General features: G+C 36.8%; 3 protein-coding genes across 3 annotated transcripts; 1 reads left to right on the forward strand and 2 right to left on the reverse strand.

Annotated features, from left to right (window-relative positions):
- Positions 1-157: 157 nt before the first annotated feature.
- Positions 158-4713, reverse strand: LOC140770538 (uncharacterized). Its single transcript, XM_073111764.1, has 11 exons — positions 4436-4713; positions 4317-4360; positions 4150-4230; positions 3642-3749; positions 2933-3024; positions 2516-2590; positions 2356-2425; positions 1572-1673; positions 780-894; positions 611-673; positions 158-434 (listed from the first exon to the last, which is right to left on the reverse strand). The coding sequence occupies exons 1-11, from the start codon at positions 4602-4604 to the stop codon at positions 340-342; spliced, it is 1014 nt and encodes a 337-aa protein (XP_072967865.1). The 5' UTR covers positions 4605-4713; the 3' UTR covers positions 158-339.
- Positions 4714-5081: 368 nt separating this feature from the next.
- Positions 5082-12190, reverse strand: LOC140770941 (uncharacterized). Its single transcript, XM_073112274.1, has 12 exons — positions 11486-12190; positions 9870-9986; positions 9570-9759; positions 9121-9287; positions 8795-8969; positions 7757-7818; positions 7467-7548; positions 6566-6623; positions 6349-6473; positions 6164-6256; positions 5985-6055; positions 5082-5597 (listed from the first exon to the last, which is right to left on the reverse strand). Exons 1-12 carry the CDS (start codon positions 11902-11904, stop codon positions 5471-5473), a joined length of 1686 nt encoding a protein of 561 aa, XP_072968375.1. The 5' UTR covers positions 11905-12190; the 3' UTR covers positions 5082-5470.
- Positions 12191-14234: 2044 nt separating this feature from the next.
- Positions 14235-14651, forward strand: LOC140770659 (mediator of RNA polymerase II transcription subunit 32-like). The gene has a single exon (XM_073111911.1). The coding sequence runs from the start codon at positions 14235-14237 to the stop codon at positions 14649-14651; it is 417 nt and encodes a 138-aa protein (XP_072968012.1).
- Positions 14652-19085: the final 4434 nt, after the last annotated feature.

Consider the following 19085-nt stretch of genomic DNA (forward strand, 5'->3'; position numbering starts at 1 on the left):
CTCTCTCTCTCTCTCTCTCTCTCTCTTACACACACAGGCTAAGTTATTCCATTGTGAATCAATTTCACACTGCCTTGAAATTAAATTAGAGGAATGATAGGAGAAAAGTTCGTTTTTAAACGACGTGGTAGAAAGATATGGTAGGACATTAGTTCTGAGATCCCTGCTTATTTGTCTCCTTATCTACAATCACATAAGATCTATTTTATTCTCACAACTTGCATTAAGAATCAAGTTTGCTTACAAGATACAAGCAAGGTCAACCCCCAGGATGACCTATTCTGCTATTCAGCTATAAGAATATATATATATATATATATATATGATCGATTTGTCATCTCATCTCGTGTATAAATGCTGATGGCTGACGAGAAGTTCTTTTATAGCTGAATTCTTCTCTTGGTTGTCTTTAAACCTGATTCGTCCACCATGTCCTGGAAGGATGATTTTCTGATTAATAAAAGGTCAAGTAAATTCTACAATGGACACAATGCAGTCTCTTTAACTACAATTATTTTCTATTCTAATTGTCTCAGAATATTTAGTTTCCATATAATCCATGAATATTTCCTTCATACTATAACTATGATGAAAGAAGAAGAATGCTCACCAGCTAGAATCCACTCAAAGTTCAGGTCCAATAATTTCCTCACACTGTCCAGTTGCTGGGTAACTGCAAATCCATGCGTTAGATTCGATCAGAAGAATAAAAGAAATTAGAGAGCATCAGTCTTGACAAGATAATTTTGAGTAAATCGGTTTACAAGATTTTTGTGTACCTGACCGCTTGTTATACATAAGTTGAATATGTAGATCACCAGACTCTCCAGATTTGGAGAGATGGTCTCCCGTGAAAAGAACCTTCAGTGACTTGTAGTACAAACAGACTGAGCCCTGCATAAACAACATGGACAGGAATCAAGATGACCCATTTAAATATCATTACTATATAGTATGGAAATGGACTGCTTTTTCCGATATGTTTTGCAAGAGAATAACATAAAGCAACTAAACAAACTAGTATTGAACTACAAATCTGTCCTAGCGATTTTCAAAAACCAAGTTCCTCATGCTAGATATGTACATAGAGGAATAGTCTTGAAAACGCAACCAAGAAGTTCGATTATTATACCTTCCGCTAGCCTTGTAACTATTGTGGCAGACAAGAAGTTTCTTTCACTAAATTGACAAAATATCAAGAAAATTTAAAGAGAAGACTATTCGCTATGGTTATGACAAGTCAGAGAGTCTGCTTATACTGTGATGCATCATCTTTCTTATATAATGCTACTACACTGGGGGTCCACTTACTTCTACACAATATATATTACTTTGGAGTTCTGAATGCTGCACGCAGGAGAATCTAAATATAATCTATACAATACCCATATTTCACCTATTGGTCCTTTCTTTTTCCTAAAACTTCTTTAAGAATGTGCCTGATTATGATACCCAGTAGCTAGCATCTTGTCCATTTTTCCTGTTATTTGGAGAAATTCATCTAAATCTTTATATGAAAAATCTGTTTCAAGTGCCCATATAACATAGAAAAACATTTTTATTTTTCTTACTTCAGTATGGCCTGGTGTATGAATGAGATCAAACGCGGTTCCAATGCTCCATGGACCATCTCCGTAAAGTTTCATCTCGACCTCTTCAGTGGAATCCTCTACCTGTGGTAATTGCACGATACACATGCAGTTAAGTAAGGCCATGATATGATAATTAAAATAAGAAAATTGAAAGAATAACTACACTTTGACATTGATGGAATACATATTATAGAGGATAAATTTGATTTTGAGGGTACAGATTCCATCATGTGCAAGATACTAAGCCTACAAGCATAAGCCTGTAAGAACTTGCATATGCATGTATAAGCATGGTACAGTATTAATAGAACATTCCAATCTTTCTTAGGTAGAAAACTCTACACTCAAACTAACCTTTTAAATTGTATGGCAAGCCCATTTTAACCTAATTTACCTCTAGCCAATTACTGGTCTCGAATTTGAACTCTCAGGTTGTTAGTTGATTACAAAATATTTGTCAATCCTTCCAAGTGGCACTCTCAAATTTATGCTCAAACCAAGTCCATAGAGTTTGGGAAAAGCCTATGCATGTACTTGCGTGGATGCTTAATGTTCTTTAAATTTTCTTTGATAAAGAGTTCCTATTTTGTTATTCTTTTCTCACGGCTTCATCACTTCTTTTTAACTTCAATAGTTTTTAGTTAGGCCAATATTTCCTTTCATTTGCAACTTACATGCTCTTCCAAATGATGCACTCAGGACAGTATTTGAGAGAAAATTAACAATGGTAAAACCATATTATATGATAAGTATGAATTCTTACATCTTCTGAATGGATAATCCTCTCGCATTTCAGCCGCTTAGACCACTTCTCATGATCTCCAATATCATCCCTGTTTGCAAGTTGTTTTTTACTTTTTCAGCTCCAAAGGAGACAAGTATCATGGAAACAAAAACAAGTTTTTCTAGTTCTTTTATCATACTTGTGAGTCAGAAACATGTAGCGCACTCCCCCAAGCATCTCGATATTATGTGCCAATTTCTCTGTATATCTTGGACTGCAAAATTGTACAACAGTATGAGCAGAATATATATCAATGTAAGTTGTTTTAAAACTTCAGCTACATTCAAGAATCATCAGATACAAACCAGCAAAGCCCTGTTGGGACTAAAAGAATGCCTAAAACTTGAGAATTTGAGACTCATATTACATAGTCATACTAATAAATCTAGTATTCATATTGCATAGTCATACTAATAAACCTAAGTGCTATGAGATAAGATGAGAAAGGCTTGAAAAACTACTCCATCAGGAATGGTGGCTGAAAGTTACTTAGTTGTCATGTATTTTGTAAATTTCATTCAGTCCCCTAGTCCTAACATGAAAGCCACAGACATACCTGTCAATCAATATGTTCCCTTCTGGGTGAGTGATAAGATAGGATGTCGCTCCAAATGATCTCTCAGAATGGTAACCGCAATGATAAACACCCTGAAATCACAATAATATGTAGTTGAAGAATAACTTGCTGCATAAGCATGATGGCAAAGATCAATAAAAAATATCTACCAATACTGATACAGAAAATATCAGCCAATTCATTCATGCAGTGTTCAGCCAGTTCTGGAGTGTGATTTAAATTGAAAATATTTGTGAAAATTGCAAAGACGGCGTGGCATGTACAGCAGTTCTGGGGATGCTTATGAGCTCCAATTACCCATTGTACTTCATGAGGAATTATTCAACATAGCATAGGAATGTAAATCCATGTCAGAAAGAACTACTCTACTCATGTAAGATGCAGAAACTAATTAAGATTTAAGAAATGTAGCATGGGAGGAAGACACATTCCATGTCTTAAATTCCTTTTTGAAATTGAGACTGTGCTTGGGATCAATGAAACTAGCTAAACTATCGTGGTTCAACAAATTGATGTGCAAAATTGGCTGCACATTGATGCCTATGTAGCACTCAGCTATATAATCCTTGTCCTATGGAAATAAAGATACTAAATTGACAACAGAAAATCTTACTGTCAGCACATGAGCACATCCATACGCCTGAGAATTAAAATAAGAAAAGATGAAATCAAGATTGAAAGATCATACATGAAGTATCTTTTCATCTATGGGAAGAGGAAACATTTTCTGAATTTCTAGAATCTCCTTTGTAGGCTTTTCAGTATGTATTGAGCTTGTCGGACAGGAAAGCAATGCCTGCAAAAGAAATAGAATTCAATCAAAACAAGGAGGCCCACAATAACCTGTAACCAAATGAGCACGCGCATGTGTGGAGTGAGACGAATGCTTCATCACAAGGACAAGTTGAAATATGCAATGCTACCTTCTAATAGCTTAACAGGGATTTGATCATTGAGAAAGAGCGAGTCAAAGTATAATTAAAAAAGATGTAGAAATAGGACCAGAGCTCTGAAAAAAGAGGGCTATTAGGGCCTCTCTCTAATTCATCCTACAAAGGATATGATTCCTTCTATTTACGTCAACAGCAAGGATTCAAGAAAACCATCTTATATTTTGATCATCTTAAGCTATGTAGAACAAGTACAATACTAAAGAAATTTACCACTAAATTATTACAACCAACAAGAAGGATCACCTGCAGGGCCTTAACCCTTTCCTCCTCCAAGCTCGGTTGCTGCGTTACGGCAGATTTTCCATCTACTCTCGTAAATATCTTCTGCAAACACAAAAGACCAACAAATTTATAACCATCCAATGCTCTGAATTGCTACCAGAAGCTGAAGTCTACAAGACCAAACTCACCGGAGCCATCCAACGGCATGCATCGCAATCAATACACCGGTGATCTGCATCAAATCACTACCAAATTAATATAATACGCCGGACTTGTTATAACTAGAAGAATTTAATCTTCTCCTCACCTACGAAGAACTCCCCCTCCACGTTCTGCCGCCGCCGCTGACGAGTCGATGCAGTAGAAGCTGCTGCCCTGACCACGAGGCGTCGGCCCGCCCTCCGGTCATTCCCGACACAAGAGGAAGGAATCGAGGGAAGGTATGTGGGGCGGGAGAAGGAACCTCTTAATGCCATCAAGACGTTCGAAGAAATGGCTCAAAGGGAAGGAAAGAGGTAAGAATCGGATCACTGAAGGAGAAGAGTGAGACGATGTGAGGAGATGCATGGCAATAAGTAACGCGAAAAGGATGGCGACTGGCGAGGATGAATCCAAATAGCGACGCAACAGTAGTACTACATAGTCCGTACAAAAGAATTATTAAAAAAAAAGAAAAAAGAAAAAAGACGACGACTTTTTAGTAAAGCCAGGCGAGAGTTTTGACTTTTTTTACGTCTATTAAATTTTTTACCACATGCCTATATTTATCTCATAAAGTTTTCTAAATAAAAATCGCCTTTCAATTTAACTGACTTATCTAAAAACTTTAAAATAGCTGAATAAGTTCTTACATGATTGCTTATGCTTGTAGGATTAGTATCTTGCACACGATGAAATCTTTACTCTCGGTTGTCAAATTTATCCTAAGAGTAAAAAAGAATTAAAAAAAAAAGTCAAGAGAAGAGAATAAAAACAATGCATTAAAGGTAGAGATTTCTTACACATTTGATGCAGCAAATAACTCTTCTATATCGCTATGCCTATTGGGTTAAACTTCTTTAACAAGATAAGAATCCATTCTTCCAGTAGCAGAAGAATGATCTACAGGATAATAGTCACATAGGGGCATCGTTCCTTTGTTACAGATGATGGATTACACATTTGCTTTTTACAAGACTCAAAAAGGGATAGGGCCCAGGTTCCTCTTTTCCATTTCCTCCGGTAAATGTAAATGGCATCAAAACAATCACATGTACATGGACGACCTGCCGGAAAATGTACAACCGACCAAAGAGAAACCCGAGAGCCCTCACTGTAACCAACTAATGAGAGAGTCCACAAGTCAACTGCTAGTTAGAATCAATGGCTGGGGTCGCGACCTCTCGTCGGTCTGAGAACTGGAGAGTTTCTGAAGAGACCGGTATTGCAGGCGTACACTTTCTCCGCTGTCAAGAATCTTGAGAAGATACCTACAGATCAGTGAGTAACAAGTCACGTTATGTAGTATGTCTAAATTAAAAAGAATTCCGGGCATGTTTTAGGCATGAAAATCTAAGGTTGAGAGATGAAGTACATATGAAGAAGGTAAGAGGAGTCAAACTTTTCTTCTCCTTTTATTTTAAATTCAATTCCTGTCCATTTATTTTAACTCCCTCTGACCAACCAATTAAGGGCATGATTACAGATTGACCTGGCTACATGACACCACCGAAGAAATTGGATACTCAATTGCAGATTTAAATCTAAATGCATCAATGACTTTCTTGTGCCATAAGAGCAACAATATCAGATAGAGGCATCCAAGCGTTATCCTTCAATTTTTGCCACATAGAAATGATTGGTGTCAAGAAAATTACCAGCCGTTCAAGCATTGGGATGTAATCACCGCTTCCCTTCCAACAAATTTATCAGGGGTCCTCCTATTTCCCTGTCATGCTTTCTATTATCAGAATCTCCTTTTTTTACCTTCTTTTCTTTAAAAGCCTTCTCATATCTTAGTTTAATTGACAGAGCTTTGATCAGGCTTCTGTGTTACCTTGATCAGAACTTTCTCACTAACTGCAAATGGGTACTGAACTCCTTTTAGTTGCCTAGGGCTGTCAGCATCAGCGGCCACCTCACCATTTTCCTGAACATGACACAAAACAATTATAAGGAATAAAATAAAAACAAAAAAATATCCCAGATAGAGCTGCACAACAGAGTTCTTGAGCTATGTACTTTGCCGAGTCTCTTAAGTGCATCCATTTGTTCACCGATTTCTTTCCTGCGTTTCCTAAGAGCAGCATTATGGAAGAGCCTCCTGTCATCCTCGATCTTTACTGCTGTAGCTGCTGCCCTCAAAGCTTTGAGAAAAGAAAAAATCTGAATATTAATAACCAAACTGACACATGATATGGTAAAGAATTGTTCCTTGAAAAACTATACAAGGATGCACCATAGTTAGGAATCAAGGATCCGGAGTCTATTTCTGCATTGCATAGCGTACATCTGGCCTGATTGCAGAAGAGATATACCATTAGTACCAGACTAAGGATGTCTCAGTGATTAAAAAAAAAACCAGAAATATTGAGTTACAATTTCATTTGAGGACACCAGGGGATAATACTAAAATATTACCCAGTGCCCTCTTGCAATTACCCATGTTGGTATTTGCAAAGAAAATGGTCACTAACAATAATACCCTGCAGCGAATGTAGGTTGTGCAAGGTATTTTATATACCCACGAAAACCTTTTCTATTGCTAATTTCCAAAGCCACTTCTATATAGTAACATTATCTTTTTTCAAGTTAACCAAACGTTGAGAATTGAGATCACTCCATATTGAATATAATATATATATATATATATATATATATAAAGAAACGCAGTTTCAGTTCATACTCAAGGATTGTTTCTCAAGGAAAAGAACATAATGCAGAAGGCCACCTGCCAGTCTGACACTTCTTCAAGGCAGTTACAAATTGGTTTAGTAATCCAAGTGTATCGTAAAATTGTTCATTAGAATTTTTTTCCACCAATCAACAGAATTTAATTTCTGATGTTCATCATATTGTTAACCCGTAGAATATGTACGCCAAATAATTATTTAAATATTAATGGGAACAAGATTCATTTTTCTAATGTTAATTATTGCAACACTCAGCATCCTATACTAAGATTTCGTTTATATAGTAATGTAAAATAGAGTTTAGTGATAGTTGTAGCTTCACCTACGTACTCAAGGATAGACTTATAATAAGCAGTTTAGCTAATACTGAATGTTACTGTATTTTAGAGATTGAATTTAGATTTTAGAGAACATGATATAATATGAGCAGGAAGGATCAGCGCATACCATTTCAAAGACTTTCTTCAGCATGTGGCCACCAAAAGAATGCCCACAAGAAACAACCACAGCATCTTCCAGGAATGTCCCACTGAAATAAAAACCACAATTACAAGTAGCACAATGAGTTGTCTATAATTTCAGTCAACATAAAAGTATCGTTGTCAATATATGTTCATATCTTCATCTATTCTATTCTAAAAGTAAGATGAGGCATTCAGAATTCACTCAGTACAATAAGTTTTAGCAATAAGAGGTAAACGATAAATTAAAACCACAAGCTGAAAACCAGAACTTACGACAAGGGGTCTGAGAGGACACTTCTCAATGATGGTTCCCTTATGAGATTATTTTGATCTTCCTGAGATTGCAAGTTCAAATGCATAAATGAGAAATTCTTGCCATGTAAACTGATCTTGCATTCTGATATATAAAAAATTAATCAACAAAAAAAATGATTTATTTGCACAATGAACAAACAATAACTTTGAAACAATAAGATGTAATGAACTTAGAAATTGTGATGCTTCAAAAATATGATAGTGAAAACAAAAGTTGCTCAGGCAGTAGAATGAAATTGTCACTTTTCTCTTTTCACCTTCTACATAGTTAAAGTATGTCATGATGAGTATGACAAGTATCACATAATCTCTTATAGTATTTGGTATACTTTACATAGTAATCAAGCCAAAAAAGGCATAATTTAATGGGCTTTATAGTGGAACAAATTGTATTAGATGGAGACTCATGAGGCTACGAATCATGAAGGATCAGCAGATGGTCAAGTGTAACTACCATGAGAGTTATTATGGAAACATCTAAAGTAGTCTAAACCTCCAATGCTCGTGAGTGAGTCATGAGTTAGTTTGCAAATCAAAGATCACCATATCTCTTTGCCATATAAAATTTCTAAATAAATCCTGCTTCATTAGTGTACTTATTTTCCTGTTATTCTCCTTATTCTCATATTTCAGCTAATGAAGGCCGAAATTTGTACCCTTATTTCTCTACTTTCACTACAGTAGATTCTTTATTCCCTCCTCTTATTTAGCAGATTTAACTTCAATTCTTCCTGTATATAAGTATTTGAAGCATCATAATCATAAGACCACCGGACAACAAGATCCTCATGTGTTATACTCTTTCTGTATGCTTTACCCTTCATTCGCATTTCTAAGCAGAAATGACAAAAAAAACAAAAAAAAGTGGCATGTCCATTCACATCACCAAATATAATTCCAATGAATGAGCATACTAATAAAAAAAAAAAGTAGAAAGGAAAACAGCTCGCAGCAACCAGTAACTTTAACCCAGACTTGAAGCTGTAGTTTACTCACAAAAAAATTTTCTGGGTGGTTACACATGACATCTTCTTCAGCAGACAAGTCATCCATAAACTGGCTTACTGATACTGGCTGATAACTTTGTGGGATGACATGGCCAGCTGCTGAAATTGGAGAACAATCCAATATAGCATTGGCTTGAGGCATGAGCCTAAATGTGAGTGATGCCCTGCAGAGAGAGCATCTAAATAAGATGTTGGTCATGTAAGGGTTCAACATCCAAAGCACGACGGTTTCTGTTGGCATTGCATATAAGAAAGATCTAAACTAGGAGAATCATGGTAATAAGTCAAAGAGAGGTGTCCGGATGAGAGTCAAACCTTCCAATAGTCATTGATCCCGAGGAGTGATCACCACAAATCCTATATGAGGCAGCAGGGCGCAGACCTGCAGTAGCATGACTTAAGGCCCTTCCTGTGAGCAACAAAAGGTCCCCAGGACCTGCCCCTCCATCTGCTAGGTACCAATGACCATTTGGGTCACAAACCTAGCAAAAAGTAGCTAAACAAAATGACTCTTAAGGAAAATAATCACCCAACAAGAAACACTGACATAAGACGTCCAAGAGAAATTTAACTCCTACTAAGAATAAAGTTTGCACAGAACCAACAACAACAACAACAATGTACCAATTAAAAGGGGCTGGATAATGATTTTTTTTGTTCATTGCTCCAAATATTAAAAAAATAGTAATATGCATAAAAGGTCTAATACAGAAACCTTTGAGTGGTCGAAGTACCAAAAGTTGGGTGAGAATAGATCTAAGTACCTGTATTCCAGGATAGTCAGATGCAATTAGTGTCACTAAACCCTTTTCAACTTCATTAGTTGAAGATCTTACTCCAACTATAGGCCCTTTGCCATTCTGTAGTGACCAATGAGAAAAGGCAGCAACCAACACTGAGGATGATACCTCATTAACAGGTAAAGGAGCATCATCAAGCAAATGGTTGAAAACACTGCCACATGTTAGATCATCATTGAACAAGAGGGAAGAACCAGTGCTAATAACATAAAATCTCCCTAAAAAGATCAAGCAATGAACATGTGGACAAAGTAAAATTCTTACTCGCTGCGCAGTCGAAGATGCTTTGCTACGGCCGAGAGTGCAACACGAGCTGCCTTCCCCAGACATCTAAAGGCATCACTCATGCAAGGAGGTGACAAGTCCCCATCTTCCAATGACCTAAAAGAATTCCAACAAATAAGTCTTTAGCACAGAGCATAGTAACTATGAACATGTACAACCATGTATCAATCGGTAAGGAACTTTTTCTTATTCATCATGTACGCATAGGTCTCTAACATTCTTCGCATACTATACAACCACGGGTCATATTGTCAAGAAGTATTTACTCAACGTATAAGCTGACAATGTATAAGCTGACAATGTGTAAGCATGTCAATCCTACATATCACACTTATTTTGCTCAACCAAGGTAAAATTTTAAATGGAGAGACATAAAAGAAAGTCATCAAAGTTATCCTAGTGAGAAAACAAAATGACGAACAAGCAAGCCCAGCATTTGGTCTACAACTTAGCAAAAAAACCATCACCTTGGAAAAGCTATGATTAGTATTCATTCATTGGACTGATATACTAAGCCCACATATTCCATAAAAAATGTCATTTTTAAGAACATGGATGATAGCTACTCTTAGTGAAGTTCAAACAAGTCTAGTAGAGATCATCTAATGTACCAGCAAGAATGCTCTAATTCAAGTTGGGTCACTTAAACTGGAATAGGATGACCAAAATTTGCTCGAAGAGACAACAAAATGTCCTTTAAGTAAAGAGAGTCCACAATTCTATATTGGAAACAACTACCATATAGTAGGACCAAATAGTTAAACCCTGCATGACAAGGAAATGGAATGATGAAAGGAATCACAGCAGCAAACTGGTTTCCTGCAAGTCGGGTTGGTTTTCTTCTTTTCCTCTATCGAACACTAATACTTCTATACCTAAGCAAAGATAGGAATTTGAGATAAATAAGGTACCTATCATCTTAATCATACTCTTCTCTTCTAGCTAGGTACTCTGAAACATGGAGCCTTCAATCTTCACACCATCATGCTTTGGGCATCTGATGCATGACTTCTCACATAGTATAGGATTCTTCAAATTAGTACGCTCTCATACACTAACAGAAAAGAAATGAAACTAAAATTTACATGCTTGTCAAAAACAACAGTACTAACAGAACTTTCCTAATTTGCATCAATACCATCCCAGTAAATAAATTAAACACTAGCTCATCCAATTTAATCATGTAAGAATGTAACTCTACAAGAAGTGCTATAAGGGAGATTGTCAAAATTTAGTAAAATGAAAGGCAATGTCCGACATACAGTAAGTCAGTATGGCTTATGAGAAGGCTTACCCAGTAGATATAAATCACCAATTATGCTAAAACCGAGCGGAAAAAAAAAATCACTTGAGGTAATTGACAGGCTACAATTCTTCAGAAACGAGAAACTTACAGGGCCTGCACATTTACTTATATAATAACTATATCACCTTCTACAATTTATGATAGCGTATCATATCATCGAGCAGCTAAATGGCATATTGAATCTAAGGGCTTCAAAGATGCACAACTCACAAACTGCTTCGATTACAATAACTTGCATAGGCATGACAAACTAAACCATAAATCACACAAAAAGAACTAGATTATCTACCTCCCAGCGCGGTATATGTAAATCCCTCGGCTTGATTTCCCCGCCCTAGCCTTAAAATACATCCTCGCCGATTCCAGAGCGCAGCGGACCACGACGGCGTCCTCACCCCCGAGCTCAATTACCGCCGCGTTGTGCCTCGTCAGCGATCCACACAGCGCCTCCACCGCCCTATGGTAGGCCTCACTCGGTGCCCCATCGTACGACAAGATATCCGCCAGCCTCACCCTCGTGACAGGGATGTGCTCCGGTGCCGCCGCCGGGGGCGGCGGTGTGGCGCGGGGAGGAGTGGGGACGGTGACAGGGACGAGGCCGAGGGAGAGGGGATGCAGCTGCGGCGGAGGCGGCGGTGATCGGGAGGCGGAGGAGGTGGGGGCAGCGGCCGTGGAGGCCGAGGAGATCGGAAAACGGGGGCCGTTCATCGATCATCGTGGGGTCGGCGGGAGGGGAGGTGGAGGAGATGGATTAGGGTTAGGGTTAGGGTTTTGGGGGATGGGATCCATTGGGAGAGAAGGGCATTTCGAGGGAGAGAGGAGGAAGAGGTTAGGGTTTTACTCGTGTCGTTGATCGGAGATGCTTCCTTCTTCTCTTCTCCCTCTCTCTCTCTCGCTCTCTTTTTTCTTTTCTTTTTTTCTTTTTCCTTTTCCTTTGTGCTGGTTTTTGGTTCTGTACGTGCGCTACGGAACGCACGAAGAAGGAAGCCGGAAAGCTTGGCTTTTGTTGGTGCCAAATTACTTCGCTCACCTACAAATTGAAGAAAATATTCAATTATTATTTAACAAAATAGAAAGTTTTTATAAATTAGTCGTCACGGGTACGATTTTTTTTTCTTTTTTAATTAGAGTCTATTACTAAATCCCTAACAAATTCAACATAAAAATCTTAGTTACCACGGTAGTCTAAGGTCCTACCTAGATTAGCCGATCAATCAACAGAACGATTAGCTTCTCTAAGAATATAATTTTTTTTATAATTTTGATGATTACGAGTAATGTTATTGATATCGCCAGTGCTGCCATTCAAAATATTGACTAGATTTAAAGAGTTAAATTTGATCCATAAATTTAAAATATTCTTGTAATATTTGACCCATTCTTTTTGCTCGACCTGTAAAGCACCAAATTAGCTAACGAGTATGTGAAATAACAATGTTGAACCCAGTTATGAGGTCCCACCGCATTATGTTGAGTGTATAGTAACTTAGCGAAGCAACCAACTGATTGATATGGGCAACCAACAAACTTGATTTTAAAAACACTTAACCACCTATGAATTTTTTTTTAAAAAAAATCACTTAGGTTGCCATTGTAGTGTATAGATTGAGTCTTACTAGTTATGCGAATTTGTTATGAACATTAGGGTCGATATCCGGTGAGATTTTCACTAAAGTGCTTATACATGTTTTAGATCTATTGTGACTTTCTTATAACGATTGGCTCAATTATCCAATCTATTTATTGAAAATAACTAATTTATTTGTCTAACTTATAATTAGCCTTTATAATCTATTAAGAAAATCATCGCCCTTATTTCTTTTTCCTATATATTTCTATATAAGAGAAGCGAGATCATTTAAATCATTTTGCCATCTACAAAAGCTCAGGGACAGTAACTAAGGAGGGTAAATTACATTAGACATTTTTATATATCTCTAAGCTTACTCATTTCTTTTATGTATTCTACTAATTTTATTTACTTATAAAATTATATATTTCTTGAAGACTGTGATCAGTCCCTTTATTTATTGACAAGTTGAAAGGAGTATACAATGCAGCAGCCATGGGGCATGTATATCTAATTTACCTACAAGTAGAAGAGGATAAAAATATTACTAGCATTGCATGTGTAATAACAAAATAGCATTGAGGGAAAACTCCTTTGCTACAGGAATACTAGGCCTTATGTTCTTTTTATACATATTGGCATATAAATTAGCTATCAATATTTCTCAACATTTAGACCTCATATCAGTAACACTAATTTCATATGTACACAGTTAAATTTTCTCTTCTCTTAAAATAATATATTTAGACAACAATACGATTTTAATATTCATTTAAACAGGTGAACTGATCTACTTTCTTTGGATGATAGATGACCAAATTCAACAGAGAAAATAATTCTATACCACTCCTTTTCTATTAATTAATATATATAAATATAATAGTAAACACATACTTTTCTTTAAAGGAAAACCTTCACACACTTTAAGAAAGCCCTCAAGCATCAAAGTTTACCAACTTTGCCATTACATATACATGCCAACTAAATGATGTGTCATTTTCCTCATCCAAATCATAGCAGGTAAAAAAGATTGGGTCATGAAATAATTATCTCAGTCATAAAGCCAATGTGAACTTAGAAAGTCACTCTCTTTGTTTTCCCACCTTGAGTGTGTGTCTGTGTGTGTGTGTGTATATATATATATATATATATTTATTTATTTATCTTTTTTTCTCAGTGCTTATAAGATATTTTGGTTCTCCATGGAAAGCTTCTTCAGGGAGTGCTTACGATGTAGAGCTTATAAAGTGTACAGTTTATTATGAGTCATGTAAAGGTTAGCGGTTTAGATTTATCCTAATCCGACTCAAACTATATTCTTATTTATTCCTTGGCGACTTACTTCCGTAAATAGAAAGTCGTGGATTTAAATTGGCAATAAATTAATCAAACAACCTGAAGGAGAAGGAAGAGGAGGAGCGAAAGAGAGAGAGAGAGAGAGAGAGAGAGAGAGAGAGAGAGAGAGGAGATGGAGGACACCATCGACGCGATGAGCGAAGCTTACGATGCCTTCGTAGAATCGGCGGCGGCTGTTGTGGCGGCGCGCGACGCAGCCGGAGGACGGCGGACGGCGGCGTCGGAGGCCGCCCTCGAGCGCTTCAAGTACCGGTGGGAGCTCTTCCGGGTTTCCTGCGACAACGCTGAGGAGGTGATCCGATCCACGACGCAGCGGATCGCCACCGAGGGCGTCGCGGACGCCGCGACAGGAATGGCCACGGCCGCGGGAGGGATCGCGCCACCACTTAGCTTCCCCCGGCTACAGAAGGCGTGCCACGTGGCACAATCGCTCGTTGGGGAGATCAGGAGCGGCTCTTGCGCCGCCGCCGCCGCCGCCGGAGAGGACGAATCGGGAGCCGCGCCATCCAAGGACGAGAAGGTCGACTAGTTAGTTTCTAATTTTCTTTTAATTTAATTTTTTTTTTGTGTCTCGTATAATTCTAGATGCTTCTTTCTCTCTCTCTCTCTCTCTCTCTAAATATATTTTTCCTCTTTTTTTTCCTGCTGTCTTTTTACGTAATTGGTTACTTTACTAAACAGATTTTTTTAAAAGTATATAGTGTTTTTAAGATAAAGTATTTTTTTGTTTTTATTCTTGAACAATTAGAGCTAATAAGACTCCATTATCCTAATGCTAGTTCGTTTGACTCAGTCCACATTTGTTAGCTTTCTTTTTCATGAATAGAATTGAAATGACTTTGGATTCTTTGGTCAGAACCAGTTAGAAATAGGTAGAGAAGAAGGATTGCATGGTCCAACGAGATCAACATATGGCTGGCAGTGTCTCAATATACCATGCTTAATTGCTGCAAAAGTTGCTGTTCATATGCTTAGGCATCACATATCATATCATCTTATGCTAAACAGCAGTAGTCCATGATAGATATTATCACCTTGAATTTTAGTGGATTTTTCATTTTCTTAAAATGTGGATCTCATTTAAAAATTAATCCATGATTAATTAATTATTAATAGCTATAACAACTGGTGGGGTGGGAAAACAATAATAGTGCATCTCATCTATCTCATTAGCCACTAATTAATTGTAATTGGCCCAATTAAGCACTGGTGGGCTATGGTTGGAGCCCAAATCAAATACAATCCCAGGAAGTACCAACTACATTTCATCAGAATGGCACAACCACCTTCTGTGCTCTACTTATTGTCTTTATAAATTAGGTTGCCAGATCTAAAAGACAAGCAATCTCAAGCATATCCTATAAAGAAGAACAACTAAGGGAGTGAAAGCTGATTGTGTATGGATTGGAATAGAAGTAAGATCATATATGTACTCATATATATATTTTTTGAATTCGAATATAAATAATGAATTTGATTATCATATCCATTAAGTACAACTATCAACTATGGTTGTGGATGGAGTGTATCTTTTTTTTCTGGGTCTATAAGAATTATTAATATAATTACTAAAATTTATAGATAAGCAGTAAATGTAATACAAAAAATTATATTAGAGCTTCATATAAAAGTACAAAAAGATCTTTTACACTACTATTTTTATGACATTTTAAAAGTATGATAAACATAAAATGATACGGATATTATTCTTCGATTACATCCGTATCCATATAGACTAGCCAAATATGGATATTTGTAACATCTCAACTTGTATCCGACAAAACTCGAATATATATTGAGATTGGAATGGATTGGATTTTATCTAACCTATGTCCACTCCTAGGCACAACAAAAGACCATGGGCTTATTGGGCCATTGTCGGTATGAAAGCCTAACGATCGAAGCAAGGAATTATTGCATCGAAAGTTTTTATATAAAAAAAAAACCACAAATCTATTCTCGAACGAATATAAATACATATGCACCTCTGTAGCTAGATACCAAGAATCAAATGACCCTCTCAATACAGGTAATTAAACTAGACTCCAAACTATTGCATCCAATGACCACTTGAAATGTTATCAGTATTCAGGGCCATGAAAGCAAATCACAGCCTGAGCCAGCCCAGCCTGCTACTAGTTGCATACTTAGTGCTCTGAATACAACTTTGTCTCTGTCCCACTTGTTCATTGTTCCTGGATCCTTTTATAGGATTCAATGGTACATAAATACTATTCTTTGGTACTTTTGTTATAGACTGTGACATAGCCAACATGGACTCACAGTTATAAATCCATGCATCTTGTGCTCCTATAGAATGTCTGCAGTGGTCTTCACAATATAATTACTATAACAAATAGATGATCTTCCGTATGATCAAGTTACAAACCTAAGATCTAAGTTACAGCTAGTAGAGCCACTCCTACCATTCTCTGATTTCAACTTAATCTGGACCACAAGAAGATTAAGCTGGCTTAATCTTAAAGTATAATAAAAGAGTAAGTTAAAATTGACTTGAAGAACTAAAGAGGTGTAAACTAGAGAAAAGAAATGATAATAATAATAAGAGTAGCTGAAGTATAATCACAATCCTTCAACATAGAGTAGCTAACTTTTCTTCCTTCTACGACAAAAGATCACGGATAGAACGAAAGTAAACGCCTTAATGACTCTTTTTTCCTACGACAAATTGACTTGAAGAACTAAAGGGATTGATGCACGTCACGGGAAAACGCATAACGTTTTGGTTGACTAAATTTAACTTTGAGAGCAGCGATGGAACACCAACGATGGGAGTTCATCGTCATATGATTGGCAAGCCGTAGCTGCTGGTGAGGTAGATGATGAGATGAATAAGAAGAAAAAGATCAAGGAATCCGTGGGATAGCTTATCCAGCAGTGTCGAAAACTTGAATAAGATATTACTTATTCTATATAAAAAGAAGAAGAAGAAGAAGAAGAAAAAAAAATCCGGATAAACGTATTTGAATCGGCAGTTAAGCAAGTGGGAGAGGATAAAAACAAGACGACGACCCCCACCAATAATTCTCTCATGGCTAAGAACTTATGAGGAGATGGTTGAAAGGTCACCACTGCTGCCGTACAGGGATATAAATGGGGTTGACTGGCTTTATCCGGCCAGACTTGGATCTCTAATTATGCACCCGTGCTCCCATATATTATAATTCTAATCATAATAAAAGAAAATCATACTTTAAACTAGTATGTTACCGAATCTCTTCGGTTATATTTCTAGTAACTATTTTGTATGATATATTTAAATGATTAAGATATTTTTAATATAGTTTAGGAGGAGGGAGTGTAAGGAAAATTATAGCTAAATTTGATAAGCATCCACTCTTGTATTTGACTTTTATTATCTAAAAAACACTGATACTTAAATTTAACCTGACAGCTACTGTTATGTGATAGTAAATGCAAATTATAAGTAGTGTTTTTTACTTTCAGAAGAAAAATATTCTCTAATTTATAATTAGAGAATATGGGGTTAAATTCTAGTAGAGCCAGAAAGGTCTTGTCAAAACAAACAAAAAAAACTATCCATGGATAGAATCATAGAGAAGAAGATATTGTTGGCTGTAATGGCCCGTGAACCCACGAGGTGCTGCTGCTACAAGAGACTTGCAGCTGCTGCAATTTGAATTGGAATTTGAATTAGAGAAGAAGAAGAAGAAGAAGAAGAAGAAGAAGAAGAAGAAGAAGAAGAAGAAGAAGAAGAAGAAGAAGAACATTCATTCATTCATTCACTCCCCCTTAATTCACCCGTGAATGATTAATAGATTCCTCTCCTAATGTGCAATCACTGTCACAAATAATAATACTACAAGCATATATCATTTAGTTTAGAAGGAAAAAAGAAAAACATTATGTTGAAAATGGTAGGTAAAATCTAAGTGGCAAAAACTTGCTTCCAACAAAAGCATTTCTAGATTCATTCTAATAATAGCACATGTTCTATTATTTTTATATTTTTTGGCCACTTAGTTCCCTAGCTTTTTTTATACTCAATTGGACCACTCACACATCTACCACAAGGAACATCATTTGATGATGTGGCCTTTGTCTCCTTAACCTCAGTTCTCAACTGAATTAATGAGTGATATATATATATATTTATATGCTTCAGAAAACTCATTTACAGTTCATAAAAATCAAAGGGGACTTAAATACATAGGGGAATGGAGAGAAACACTCACAGTCAAAGCCAAGAACTCTTCTTCCCTTTTAGATTTCAAAAGGTTATAGCTTGTAGATATTTTCCTTGTAACTGCACACATAATATTTACTGTTAGTAATTTTGAATAGGAAATTTAGATGTCAATTAGAAACTAGAAGGAAAACAAATGCTGCTGCTACTAGTACTGACAGTAAAGTATCATTATAATGTAGCAGAAATTCAATTGACTGAGGACATGAGATTAATAGATGGAAGTAAGTAGGACTGGGACTTAACACCTGTAATACTATGGCAGATAGATCTGAGCTGAAACAACTCAGCAAGGAGTTTGGCCTGGCTCTTTGTGTCCCTACATTAGTACATTCTCAGCACTGGACATTTGGCAGGATGACAAGCAACCCACTAAAAGTTTTCTTTCCTACAAGCAAAGTATTCTAGTGATACAAATCCAACAGTAGATTATAGAATTTTGCAGAGTACAGTACGTTGGCTTGAACACTGAGGACAGTAACCTGAGAGGAACTCTGGAAGCAAACCCAACACCAGCTCAGACCCAATCAAATACAGTTCAGAAAGGTGGACAGGAGTAAAAACATTGCCATGCACCGTGACACTGGCAATTTTTATTCACACCCAGGGAATATTGGCAACTCAAAAGTATTTACAAAATTATCTTATTAGAGTAATTTTGCCGCCATTAATGGGAGAGGAGAGTAGAGTAGAGGTTGTCAAGTGGTGTTGATGATTAAGCTTGACCAGCTTACC

Source organism: Typha angustifolia, chromosome 11 (genome assembly GCF_048772165.1).
Source record: "Typha angustifolia cultivar Huaian chromosome 11, ASM4877216v1, whole genome shotgun sequence".
Classification (NCBI taxonomy): Eukaryota; Viridiplantae; Streptophyta; class Magnoliopsida; order Poales; family Typhaceae; genus Typha; species Typha angustifolia.